The 14,017-nt window shown below is 39.2% G+C and overlaps 1 protein-coding gene across 6 annotated transcripts in view; it reads right to left on the reverse strand.

The window, feature by feature from the left end:
* TUB (TUB bipartite transcription factor) overlaps positions 1-14,017 on the reverse strand; it is a 144,502-nt gene that overhangs the window by 34,752 nt on the left and 95,733 nt on the right. For all 6 annotated transcript variants that reach the window (XM_030949072.1, XM_030949071.1, XM_030949070.1 and 3 more), the window contains exons 2-3: positions 12,265-12,316; positions 10,774-10,936 (exon numbers count right to left, since the gene is read on the reverse strand). In XM_030949072.1, coding sequence (XP_030804932.1) covers positions 10,774-10,936; positions 12,265-12,316 — 215 coding nt within the window. The remainder of the gene's footprint in view (positions 1-10,773; positions 10,937-12,264; positions 12,317-14,017) is intronic.

The raw sequence follows: 14,017 nt of genomic DNA on the forward strand, positions 1-14,017 counted from the left end.
TTCCTTACATTTTTCTTCCTCACAATAATATATCGACTCCTAACTTCCAGTCCAAAAGTGACATCAGAATATTATTGTCTTACTGAGCTATTGTAGGAAGCATTTTTCCTCACAGTAAAGCTCTGCCAGAATGATCATCAACAGTGGCAGCATGAAGGCAGAAAAATTTTATTTTGACTTTGTAGCATCCATGCTTAAAACTACATCCTAACTCTCTAAACAGGGAATCACCTGAAGGTTACTTTCAAAGCACATCTTGCACAGTCATGTAACACAGCATGATGAGTAGATTGGCCATGCATTTTATGGTGAAACTATACCCAAGCTGAATTTAAAAACTCTTCCTACTTTGTAGCATACACAAATTAATTAATCCCTTGGAAGGACTCTCTACAAAACATGCATGGCATAAATTGTGTCACCATAATTCTCGCAGTGTTTCTTGTTTTCAAAGTAAAAAGAGGCTTTATCATTTTCCTAAAAGCACGACACATTTTGAGGGTCATATTTGAATCTCTGAAAGCAACACACACCGTCACTCTTTTCTCTGGCTAGATCAAACCTTGAAGTTAGATAAATATCACAATTGCCTTCCTGAAATGCATAAAGAAACTGTCAAACTTCACCCCCCAAACTTTAGGTGGGCACCAAGAGTTTTTGGGGTTGGCTGCTGGTCACTGGTAAGTGCTAAGCCCATTGGCTTTTCGTGGTGGCCATGGTTTCTCTCCCTGGCACATGGGCCTCCCACCCTTTCCTATTCCCAAAACTAAAGGATTCTCTTTAAAAGGATAAAAAAAGGTCCACTAAGGACCATTATGGGAAAGAACTGGTTCCCCTAAAATTACTTTTAAAATATCCAGACAAACTCCTTAAACTCCCCAAAGACTAAATGATTCTCAATGACGTGTGGACTGACACTTTTCTCTCTCTGAAGGGGAAAATTCTCCCTAAGCTTCTGGTCTGTGAAGCAACTTTCCTCTTCAGCAAATCCTTCAAGCGCAAGAATAGAAATAGAAACACCAGGGAGATTCTCAGAGGAGAAAGATGAAACAGATTTAGTCATGTCTGTGTAGACTGCAGCTCCCAAACCCACTGCTACCCTCCCCAGCACAGCAATCTGTTATGAGCAGCATTGCATTCACAACACAGCAGGCACCTGAGGCACTCAAACACACGCTCCTTTTCTCATTGTGCAGAGGAAGGGTTCCCTTCCACAGAGAATATACATTAAATTATTACAGGAGAGACTTGAAGTCCAAAGAAACAGCCTGTCACCACCCAATTTTTCATGTCTGCCTTTGTCAAACACTAATCACAGGACTGCAATCCCTTTGCTGAGCGGAAAGGAGCAGTGGAAATGAGTAGGGCAAAATCAAAGAAGCGAGTGCACAGGGAAAATGGCACATAAAAGACAGTACTCTGGGTCCTACATCCACAGGCATGGCAGCCTCAGACTATGCAGGGAACCAGAGTCAGTTCCCCACAGTCTTTAAATAGGGGTGATTTGCCAACCCAGCATTTATGCTATATTTGTACCTCAGTCTCTCTCTAAAAACTCGTCTGTGTTCTTTTAATTGTTTTGAAGATGGTAATCCATGTTATAATTAAATTCAGTACTTTACAAATTACCTACATTAAATGGCCAGGCAGTTCTCTAAATCATTTTAAATCCGGCTGTATTCATTCACTCAAAAGAAGCACCATTTACTTGGTGCAAAGCAATTATCAATCAGCAAAGGATGAAACTTTCTGACATTATTAATTGCAAAGTTCAAGACTTATCTTCTCTATCTTGCCAGGCATTCTTTCATTTTACCAGTAAAGCCCTGATGTTTTTTGAGTTACTTTTGCCTCAAAACTTCAAGCAAGAGGTATCTGATTGTAATTTCAGTGAGGGAGCTCCAAAGGACAGAGAAGAGAATATTTCCATTGCTTTTCTCTGTGAGGCAGAGAGCAGGATTTCAGCCCAGGAGCCATTCTGAGACCTTGGCTGCTGTCTGTGGTAAATGGACACAAGTGATGGAGGCTGCAAAATAAGATTCAAATCATAAAGGTAATGATACTGTGCCTGGGTTCATGACAGGAATTGGCACAGAATGTCCTGTTTCCAAAGGGTGCATTTCTGAGCATTACCATTACATTTAAAGTACTACCTCTATAATAAATACAAATTTAATCCCAGCATGCCATCTCCACCACAAAATCATCTCATTCTTACCTTTTAGCTATTTGGCAAATAGCAGACCTCAGCTAAGGCTCACCCACTCACTCATGTTTTCTCCGGTGTTGTCTGCAGATACCAAAGAAAGTTTGCTTTCTGTACGAATTCAGTTCAGGGCATAGCCTTGCACTTAGGCAAGCTCCTGTCAACAGGCCAGCCAGGATTTGGATCCTTGCAGCCTGCAGACCCAAAGGGGCAGGTCTGTGAGCCTCCCCTGCTCAGCTGGTCCAGCAGGCTTGGATGTGGAGCAAAGTGAAAAATCCTGTTTTCTGTTTCCAGTGCCTTCTCCTGCCCTGGAGAGTTGGAAGAAGGACCATTTCTAAGGGCTGTGTACTCACTCTGCAGCTGGTCATTAGCATGTGCAGCTTTGAACTTCTCCAACCAGCATTCCTTCCAGGCTGCCTTTGTGGAGATGAAGCAAGCCAGAGAGGCAGTGTTTATCCCCAGCCATGTTGTCAGGGGATCAAATGTCTTCCCCTCTGCCCTCTGCTGCATCTTTGGATCATTATCTAACAGACTGACAAGAATTTCCCTCCTCAGCAGGATGGAAACCTTGAGGTTAACTCTAGCCTACATTCTCCACAGGCTCTAGATAGCCCATAAAACAATTTACAGTTCCCTGCAAGAAAGCCTGAATAAGGAAAATGAGATAGACTGGCACCCTAAATAATATTCATTGATACAACAATATGATTACATCCTTTGCTGGACATCAAAAAGTTAAAAACAGTGATAGGCAGCACCAGAGGATGAATAAATTAAGAACCTTAAATGCAGCTATATGGGGATGAAATTTCAGAGACTGTCACTCAAAAATGCATTAATTTCAGTACAGCTACCCATTTAGGCAGCTTTAAAAATCCCTACTGACATTATCTTAAACAGTAGGAGACTAGATTTGAAAATCTGTCCTGATACTTCATATGCCCACTCCAGATTATTAACATCTTCACTTAAAAAACACAGAGATTTTCCTTTTCAATAAGAATTATTTGTTTGCAACAGAATTTGCATTCAGACGAGAAAAAAATGGAGGAGCAAGTACTGTAGTGAGTCAGCATTCCAAACAGAAAAATCCACTGGACTCTCAGACCTGGTATTTCACTCTAGTTTGAACTCAATAAATTGTAAAAAAAAAAAAAAGTTTTGAGGTAAATGCCAAGCTTACAAATAAAATAACAACGTGACTTTAATTTCAGTATTATTCATCCATGTTCATTAAAACAAGTATTGACTACTAACCTCAATAGAGTATTAAAAAAAGTATTTTTTGGGAGACAGAAGGGAGCACAGATTGCAATAGTAATTCAGGATCTGAGATGAAAAGAAAGAGGAACAAACAGCAAACAGTCTGTTAACATAATACAGGTGAGCATGGAAGGGCTTTGTCAAGGCAGACAAGGGCAGTGTCCCAGCTTTGCCTTGCATCTCCAATGGCCTAATTCAGAAAAGGGGAAAAAAGAAACCTCTCCATGAACCAGTTCTGTGATAGACAACACAACAGTCCAGGTTACAGGGATAAAGCTACAATGCACAGCCAGATAAAAGAATGCAGTTTGTAAGCATGTGAGAAAACTATGATGCAGACAATCCAAGTTCTTTTTCAACTCTGTAAATTACCCACATATATTTATATGAGTGGATGAAAATGTAAAACATGTCTTTCCATCTGGCCTTCATGATGAGAAGTTCACATAGGAAATAAGTTTCAAAGCAGCATGAATGAAAATGCAGATTTCCTTTTGCCATTTGTATGACCATATTTCTTGATATGAGTGCTTGTACACTCTTATGATCTTAGAGAAGGAAAAAAAAATCTATGAATCATAACTTACCAATCTCTATCACATAAAAATGCCATGTGCAAAAAAAAGGGTGCTTTTGATCAGTACATTATGCGAAGAATGAAGTAAATGAAAAATCACAAAAAGAAAAAACAATTCTAAAATTGTGCAGTCTGTCTGGAAAACACTTTAAGTAGAAAGAGGCTGAACCAGACAATGAGGTATGTGAGGCAAATATAAGGCAAACATTCATTCTATTTACCAACATCCTCTCAACATTAAAAGTGAAACCCAGAACAAGTACCATGCAAAGAAAGATGAACTACAGTTCAGTCAGGGTGTACCTTAACAACTCCATGGGAATTGGATGTCTTTTTCTTACTGTTGCCTGAGAAGCTCTTGTGTTTGACTGTAAGAATGGTTTGTTGCTTTTGTTTATGAAGTTCTAGCCTTAGTCAGTCTTGCTGCTTATTTGGGCTGTTGTTCATTCTTAGTTTATTTAATAAACTTAGATTTTACACTGGTCAAGAATTTCCACAATCATTTAAAAGACACTGGAGTCTATCAGAAATATTCTGAAAATGGACAAACCCATTTACAGTGCAATTAAATATTTCTATTAGTTTTACCTAGACCACACAAATAGTTAAATACAAGGATCTGAATAAGGACAAGGACTCTGGTGTGTTAGTTACTGGTTAATCACATGCAAACATTTGATTCTTTCCTCAAAATACTTACAATCAAAGGCATTACTCCTTCAGCTAGTAACTTACAGTCAGATTCCAGATTCCCAAAACCTTATTGCTAGTAAATTCCCTAAGGCTCCTTGCAGTTTATGCCTCCAACAGTGATGTGATGACCAGGCTGATGCTGCAAACCTGAAAATACTGAGAAGTGAAATGGGATGGGTTTTCTAGTGCTCCAAAAAAAGGAACCAATGTACTTGGGAACTTGGTGCTGCTTAAGGACATTATTAAAACCTCATTGGTCTAAGAGTTCCTCAGAGAGAACAAGGGAAGGAATTAAACAAAAGTTTCTTCTAAACCCCCACATACCTGCTGCCTAATCCTGGGGAGGGGGAAGGCAAAGGCAGCATGTGAAGTGGAGAGTTGATAGCAATGAACTAGACTTTGGGAAAGCAGACAACTAATAAGGAAGCTAAAATGATCTATGAAAAACCTATGCCAGGAAGATGAAAGATAGTGATAAATTACATAATTACTTTGTGATACTGGAGCCTTGAGAGCACGACTAGGCTTTAACTGCCCTGACCAGCCTCCCTGGGGGGTTCCACCCACACCCTGCCCATGGGCTTTGCTCCAGCTGAGCCCGGGGCTGTGCTGGAGGTGCTGCTTCCCAGCCTGTCTCCTGGGAGCATCCTGGCACTGCAGGCAGCTCATCAGCCCAACGGAGATGTGTGCACTGCAGAATCTCTTTTCCACCCTGACTGGTGCCCTGCAGGGCCCTGGCCCTGGTTCATCCTTTGCCAGGTCTGGGGCTGCAGGGAATGCTGCTGGCAGCTCTTCCTGCCCTGTCTGCAGCCTCTGGGATGGGACTCTGCCTGCCAGGGCACTTCCTGTGCTGGGGGCACCCCCCCTCCTGGCTCCTGAGATACTGCCCAGGACAGAAAACAGCTACATATCAAGTAGTAACTGAAAGTAAATACACTACAAGTGGGATATTAAAGGAAAGAGAAGGGAGTTTCTCAGGCCATTTCCTCTAAACTTTCCTCTCAAATAGTTCAATACCAAGAACCACAAAAAGACCTGTGGAACACTTGCTACCCACTGCCCTCTGCTCCTTGCTGCTGTGTTAGTTTATTTATTTTGGAAATGCACTGGTGCAGTAAGGACTGCTGACAAATCAAACAGATGCTTTAAAGATTAAGGTGAAGAGACTGCAGCTGAAGTAAAGATTTCAGAATATCTGCTTATTGGAAGTTAAGTATTTTGCCCACATGATGTTTGGAGTGCTGCCTGATCTCTCAATGTTAACAGCCCTTAGCAAAGAACATTCCTTGCTATCTTCAAAAAAATAAACTAATACCTACTCATTCCAAGGTCAGTGGAAAACAGGGATGGAGAGACACTCTTCTGATGAGCAGGCAAATACATGATTTTTAAAATTAATACTTAATTGATGTCATCTTTTAAAGCTGACAGCTAAGGATGCTCATCAGAAAACTCTCTCTCATCATTCATGGTAAATAGCAGAATGACACGTCAAATTTAACAACCAAACCTATGAATTGTCATCAGAGGTCTGTTTAACACACCACACAGCCATTACACCTAGATGTGCTGCCAAATGCCAGAGGAGAAAAGTAAAAAAGTCATTCTGCCTTTTTACACATGGTTAATCTAAATCGCTAAATTGGAAGTTGCAATGGAAATTACTCTGAGAGTATCTAATTGAAAACATTTTTAATTTCAAGTCTTATATAAAAACACCACAGCTGCAACAAAGTATGGCAATATTAATGAAAGCATATCTGGCACTCATTCAAATCTCTGCCTTCCTCAGTGCTGTGAAAAGAAAAATCACTCCCTAGTGGAAATTCACCATTTTCACAGAAGTAAAATCTCTGTAAAAATGGGCTTTCAGCATTTGCATTAAATGTAATTAAATAATGTAATTAAATTGTTGCAGTAATTAGTGTATCTCTGCATGCTATTTGGCTCCAGGAATGCTCAGTATTTGCAATCCAGATTGAAAAGAACTGTATTTGTAGCAGAATTTTGCAATGTCAAATCAGGCTAAAATGTTTGTTCAGGTTTTCAACAAACTTCACAAAATAAGTTGAGTAAAAATACATGAAAACAAGCAAGCAGATATAACTGTGACATATTACAGAACAGCAAGTAAAATTTAAAAAAAAACCTTAAACAAACATGTACCAATATGTCCTTATGAAGGACACTGAATTGAAAATAAACCAGAACACATGAGGAGAAGACAATGTAAGTGATCTTTCCTACAAAGAAGGATTAAAATTCTTCTGGTAAATGAAAGCCTTTGTTGTCTTTTATTTAGAATTTAAATTTAATAGCAATACAAAAAGTTGCTATTGGTTCTTATGTGGCTGTTTATAATGATGAAATAGCAATTGAGCTGAGAAAGAGAGAGGCTTTATTGTAAACAGAGCCATGGAACAACATCATGGAAGTCAGTGGAAGGATACCTATTCCTTGAAATGGCAGGCAGATAAATGTGGGCCCTAACTCTACGTACCTGATCTGCAGGTGCTGATGACTGTGTTACCACTGGCTGAGACTCCAGCTCAAACTATCCCCTTATAGACCTGGGTGCCAAGGAGATTTTATCTCATGTTGGTCTTTTCAGCCTAATTCATCTCAGTTCCTGCAGGTAACTTTTGCTGCTATTAGTTAATTGGGCATTATGCCAACAACAAAAGGGTTTAAAAAAGAAATACTACATGCAAGTCATTCACAAGGTACAGTATCTGAAGACTTTTATCTGTAGGTGAAATACGGGACAAATGAGAAGAAATGTTCTGTGTGGAGACTCGTGCATGGTGGATTCTGCAGAGCCACTTCCTCACTTGAAGAGCACACATCTCCTTAAAAGAGTCATGGTACCCAGAGGAATTGCTAGCAACTCTTGGCAGGGAACATAAATACCATTTTGTCCTACCAATATGTCATTTCTCTGCCTTGAAGTCATCTAAGAAAAAAAAATTATGGCATTTCTGGTAATACACAATTAGTTTAACCAGCAAAATACAGTGTTCTACCCTATCTACCCACAAGTAGCTCACCAGGCTGATGCTCTATTCCAGAACAAGAATGACTAACTTTCTACTCCAATCTCTGATAATTATTCTGGAATTAAATGAGTTTTTACTGCAGAGTAGAGTTGCCCATGAGGGAACCATTGCAGCACAGATAATGGCATCAGAATAAGCAATGGCAGTACATGAAGGAGAATTTCCCAGCACAGTTAATGGCATCAGAATAAGCAGTGGCAGTGGATGAAGGAGAATTTCCCAGCACAGAAAGCCCAGCATCTGAGAATTGCTGAGATGCTATCTCTGACCTACTTTGCTCAAAGTGCCATAGAGATATCTCCACACAGGCACCCAATTATTTGTTGAAATCAACAAGTACTTTTGTGCTACACAGAACCAGTGCAAGCTAAAAGAGAGAGTAGAGCAGGATGATAGGTGGAAAGAAGTGTTCTTTCTGTAGCATTTGCTAGCACAGGAATTGATTTCACAAACATGCTCATCCAAGCAGTGTAGTTCATTCAGTAGAGCATCAAGTCCCATCAAAGAGCCATTCTCAATTTGGAATCAGCATGCCCATAACAGCCACAAATGAACGGAAAAGAGCAGAATAGTTCTTTAGAAACAGCCCAGCTGTCTCATGCATCCGACACTGCCACATACAAATGTTTTCATTGAAGGGGAAAAAACCTGCCAGCCCTGAAGCTCAATGCAACAGTTAAAAATGGTCATCAAAACCCAAAAATGTTCCCTGCAAACTGGGGAATTGAAGATATTAAGCACATTCCCAGAGAAGGCCACACCAAAAAAGGACATTTTGAGAGTTCTTGTAATATTTTCAAAAGCAACGTGACTAACAAAGGATTTTACAAGGCAATAAAACACCCTGCTCTAGGTAATTAAATTCTTCTAAGCTGGCTCTTGCAAACTGCACGGTTTATTGCAAGGAGAGCTGTCCCAAGGGATTAACAAATGTCATGTTGAATATGAGAAACATTATATTTCTTTGCTTCTCTGAAACCTTGTGAAACATTAAAAGGGTTTGAGAGACAAATTTAGAACAAACTGATTTAAGGAGGATAAATCCTAAGTATTCCAATGAATGGTGTGATATAATATGACAGGAAGGGTCACTTTTACCTTAAGAGCACAGTTAATCTCACTTATACTGAGAAAATCCACTCTGGTGCAAATTGGTGTACAATTTAGCTCAGTTAGTTCATATATGAAATTTGTTACCAATTATGTGATGATAATGTCTTTTTCTCAGGTTTGTGAAAATTAAAACCTTGATCAACTCTCAATATAAGTGGTTTAGTAAACGGCACTCTCTCTCTGCTATATTCCTCAGAATAGCTCTGCACCTTTAATAAACTCTTGAGTGTAAGAGGAAAAAGAGAAAATTTCTATTTTGTCTGATTAAAAAACAAACACACTAGATGTTTGTGCTAAATCAAATATTTTGGTTTAGACTGGAAAGCAATTCAGTTTAATCTTTAAAAATTACATACCAGACCCTGAGAAACAGGCAGTAAAGAGAAATATTACTAATTTTTTTAGTATTTAATAGAAAAAAAAATTAAATAATAGTAAATTGAAAAAATAATTCTCCATCTGAAACCACTTATGGTATCCTATTTGCTTATAGAAACAAGATTAAAAAAGCCCATTATTACCAAAACCTCAACATTGCTTAAAAGCAATGCAATTTCCAGATTCTAACAGTAAATTCTGTAGCTGTAATCAGCTAAAAATTTCCACCAATTGCTAACCAGGAGGAAAGACTCTGAAACCTGCACTTCTCAGAGCAGAATTTGTTACTGTAAACTAAATAACCACCTTTTTCTCATGGAAAATAAGACCACCAAGTGAAAACAAAATGACAGGGAGACAAGAAGTCAAGCACATGGAGTAAAACTGACAGAAATTTGAACTGAATGCTGGGTTAAGTTTTTGTTTGTATAAGAGTAGGATACTGGTTGTTTCTGGTTTTTTTAACAGAGTTAGATTCACAAAGGCATATTAAGATTTAATGTGTAAACCCCAAAACCTAAGTACCCTGCCACCTAGCACCATTCCCAGCCAGAAATCTGCCAGCTGCATTCCCAATCAATATCAGTAGATACTGATTCAGCTCCAGTCCCACAAACTCACCAATAGTCAGGGAATAAAGCCTTTTGCTACTGAAGCTTATGAATCCCTTATGAATTACATTTAACTTAATGATCTGCAAAACAAGAAAACTGGAAAATTACTGCTCTCTGTAGATCTTGGAGGTGTTACCAACCTGGAATGATATCAACAAGAGTCAAATTTTGGACAAGGATTACCCAAGCTGCCCCTTAGGAAATCCTGAGGAAAAGTACACACATATCATTTTAGAGGGACAAAAAGCATGGACAATATGAGGACAGAACTAAATAATGCCTGGTTCCCTTAGGATTTATTTCTGATTATTAAGGTCTTTGAAAAGAGATGGCATTATAATTTTTTCCCCTGTAGGTGTGACACCTGAAGTGACTCTATCCCTACTGGATCCTATAATCTTTAATGGGAAAATGGAGACATTGTACAAGTTTGTAATGTTCTTCTCTACCTGTTTTAATGGACTTTGGAGAAACACAGAATCTTTGAAATTACTATCTTCAGTCCTAGCTGAACTTAGTTAACAGGTTTCAAATTTATCATTACCTCTGTAAGGCTTAAGCAAAATTGCATGCAGAGGAACATTCAGAGTGGAACCCATCAGCTTCACTTAGTAGGAGCCAAGGCTGAAGACACTTTAATAGCCATGGCAGAAGGGACAAGCTGTCTCTTTCCCAGTTCAGCACTGAAATGGCAGATAGGTACCTTGCTCCCTCCCATTAGAATTGCAAATTCTGATGGTTTTATCCCGAGTGAAGGATATATCAATGATTTACTAAAACATGCAAAACAAGAGCTTTTGTTCTCCTGAGCATAAAATGAGCACCACACCAGGACTCTGAGCAAATACAGCTGCAGGAGCTGGCATTCTGTACCATGATATATGGTGCTGCTGTTGCTGTTGAGATAGGACTCAACCAGCGGGGCCTGCTCCTCCGAATGTTTCGTCCTGCGCGTCCTTGCCCGGCTGTCCACGTTGGACTGAACCATCAGTGGCTCCTGGCGCTTCTTCTTCTGCTTCTGTTCCAGCAGTGCTCTCTGGAGAAAAGACAGAGAAAAACATCTGTTACTGCCCTCCAAACAGCAGCAACCTACCCTGGAAAACAATGGTCAGCTTTACCCCTTCCCAGCTCTACAGCGGTGGCAGTTGGCAGGTGGGAGATTGGGATGTTGGCTTACAGGAAACCTTTCCAAAAAACCACCACAACCAGCCCACTGCTGAAACACCTTCTGCTGAAAACAGCAAATAATTAAAATACATCTTTCTGAGCAGCCCACCAGCTGTCAGAGCTTGCTTGGAAATAACCCTTGGGAAAACAACAGTGTGAGAATACTGGCTGTGAAGCAATGGGAGGGTAAGCAAGGGCACGAGGCAGAGATGCCAATTTCAGTTTCTGTAAATTAAAAGCAGGTAATTGCAAACTAAAATCGAGTGATAATACTGGACACAAGCCTAATTTAACAGTTATAATAGATGAACTTTAATTAAACACTTAAATTTCTCAGCTAGAAAACCAAAACCTTTGGCATCCACTGGCACCATAGGGACTTTATTTGAGCCCTCTTCCGCAACTTTAGAGAACTGAACTGTTAATTTTACTTATCTATTACCTTACCTTTTCCTTGCTTCTGTACAGTGATATTTTAGCTTCTAGGAAGGAGATGCAATAAAACTGAGGAATAAAAATGGAGAGTGAACTCTTTCAGCTCCCTAAGTTGTGTTAACACCTCAACATGACTCCACCATAATCAGAATTAAGTACAGGATTATGGCATAAATAGTACTTGAATTTGAAAATGAGATGATGTTAGACATGCAAGCTGATGAAATAGTGGCAATAGACAAGGATAAAATTAAACCCACAAGGTTTAACTATAAAAATGACAACATTTTTTGAGAGGGTGACCACGGAAAAAGTAAAAGCAGAAACCTCAACTCCCATTAAAGCTTGATGACACAATTCCCTCAGATTTCATGTTCTGACTCCCTTGTGCAAGTCATGTAGGAATGCAGTCAGAAAATAGGCAACACAGCACACAGTGCCACTAGGTTGCAGCCATAAGAGCTAAATCCACTGAAAAAAACCATTGTGGTTAACCTCTGTTGGCTGGTGTGACTGCTCCATCAGTGGGGTAACAAATACATTGTACAACAGCTTAAAACAAGTCCAAGGCAGTGGGAATCACTCAAACCACAGTCAGAAGACAAATTTTAATGGAAATTAGACTTCTGAGTTAACTTCAGCCTCCAAAGATCTCTCTTCTGCATGCCCCAATCAGAGGATGCAATTTTCTATCAATTATCAGTGTTTTCATTACTCCAGGATTCAGATTTTAGGGAGCAAGGTCCTCCTCCAAAATCTTACCTGTCTGTCAAGCTTCTGCTGACGCAGGCTGCTCCCCTCATCATCCAGAACACTGCAAAGACAAAGAGTACATAATTGGAACAAATTTATCACTCAAAACAACACCTAACAGCACCCAGTCGAGGAAACTCTCACAGGAGTTATCAATACAAAACCCACTATGTCCATGGAAGTGTGCCTGCCCTAACTGAAAAAAACTTGGCTTCAGAGGATTTAAATGCAGTCCCCAAAAAATTGCACAACTCTGGCTCACACAAACTTCAACAAAAATATATAATCAGGCAGCTCACAAAGAAATGCAAAATCCAGTGTCTACAGCTTGGATTCTTTTCCACTCTCTTCTAATGGAAAACATCAATGCATAGAGCACTGAAATTGAAAAATTGCATGTAAAGCCTAGAAAAAGGGAGGAGTGTAAGTGAACTGCTTAGCAACTCAGCAGTATTTAAAATTATGGTAGAAAAACTAACCACCTAATCTTTTGCACACTGAAAAGCATAACATATTCCTGAATATTCCTGGATATTTATTCCTGAGAAGCCACACACTTGAACATTTAGAGGTAGGCAAGATGAACAGCATTGCTCAGTGCCATATTTCTCTCTGCTAATTGTTGCTTGTTGGGAGCATTGAATGCTCCTGTGCATTCAATCATTTTCATTAATTAGATATTAAAGACTGGCATTGAAATCAAAAAGCTATTTTTGTAAAGTACTTTAGCAAACTACTGACTAGGCTTTATTTTTCTGGAGAACAAAGGTCTCTATTGTAAGGACACTATAGTTAAACATTGAACATAGATAATTGAATCTTTTAAACAGTAATAGGTCATCTAGAGGGAAAATAGTGTTATAGAACAAAAACAATGGCTTCTTACAAGGAAAATTAATTTTCTCCTACAATACACTTTTATAAAATGTTAGCCCCTTCTCTTATATCACTCTTAACAATCAAAAAGAAAAAAAAAACAAGATCCAGGACAAACAAACCTGGATTCTGACCTACATACAAACCAACAGTATTGCAATGGAAATTGCATTAAAAATGTGAATCTCATGTATTAATTCACAGTCTTTAGGAGACAGTAACACTGCAGTAGAGCTAGAACAGTTAATAAAGGCATGCAGAATGCCCCCTTTCCAATGCCAGCATTATCAAAGACCTATAATTAAGCATTTCTGGTGGAATCAGCCTTTTACAATTTTTATTAGGTTATATGCTACAAAAGGCTGATGTTCCACAGATTGAAACTGTGCTGTTCAAGTACCTCAGGTATGAAATTACCATCTCTGGCAGAAGTAATGCATTGCCCATACTCCACAAAAAAGATTAGAGAAAAAAACCCCTCACAGTCATAAAAATGTTCTGCTTTACACCAAGCATTCTTCATTTTATAAATTACAGAAGTTATAAAAGGAAGACACACATTCCTCTATGGTATACAATATCAGGTGTGTAGAAGAGTGTTTCACTATGGCTGCAGCAGTATTAGCTGCACTGTCAGAAAGCAGAACTACCTTAATGCAGAATTTTGGCCAAACAATTGAGTAAAAGATGCCTAAGTGTAAAGTTTCAGGCTCAATGGCCTGAACAAATCCTCCTCATTTCAGACAATGCCTGAAAAAAAGCCAAAACCATGCAATGATGCTAACAGAGACCCCAAGAACTGCAGAGGCAGCAATGCATACATCATTCCAGCATCCATGTCCTGGCATGACACATTGAACAGAACAAGGGGGCAGGAAAATGTCCT

This window comes from Camarhynchus parvulus, chromosome 5 (assembly GCF_901933205.1).
Source record: "Camarhynchus parvulus chromosome 5, STF_HiC, whole genome shotgun sequence".
NCBI lineage: Eukaryota > Metazoa > Chordata > Aves > Passeriformes > Thraupidae > Camarhynchus > Camarhynchus parvulus.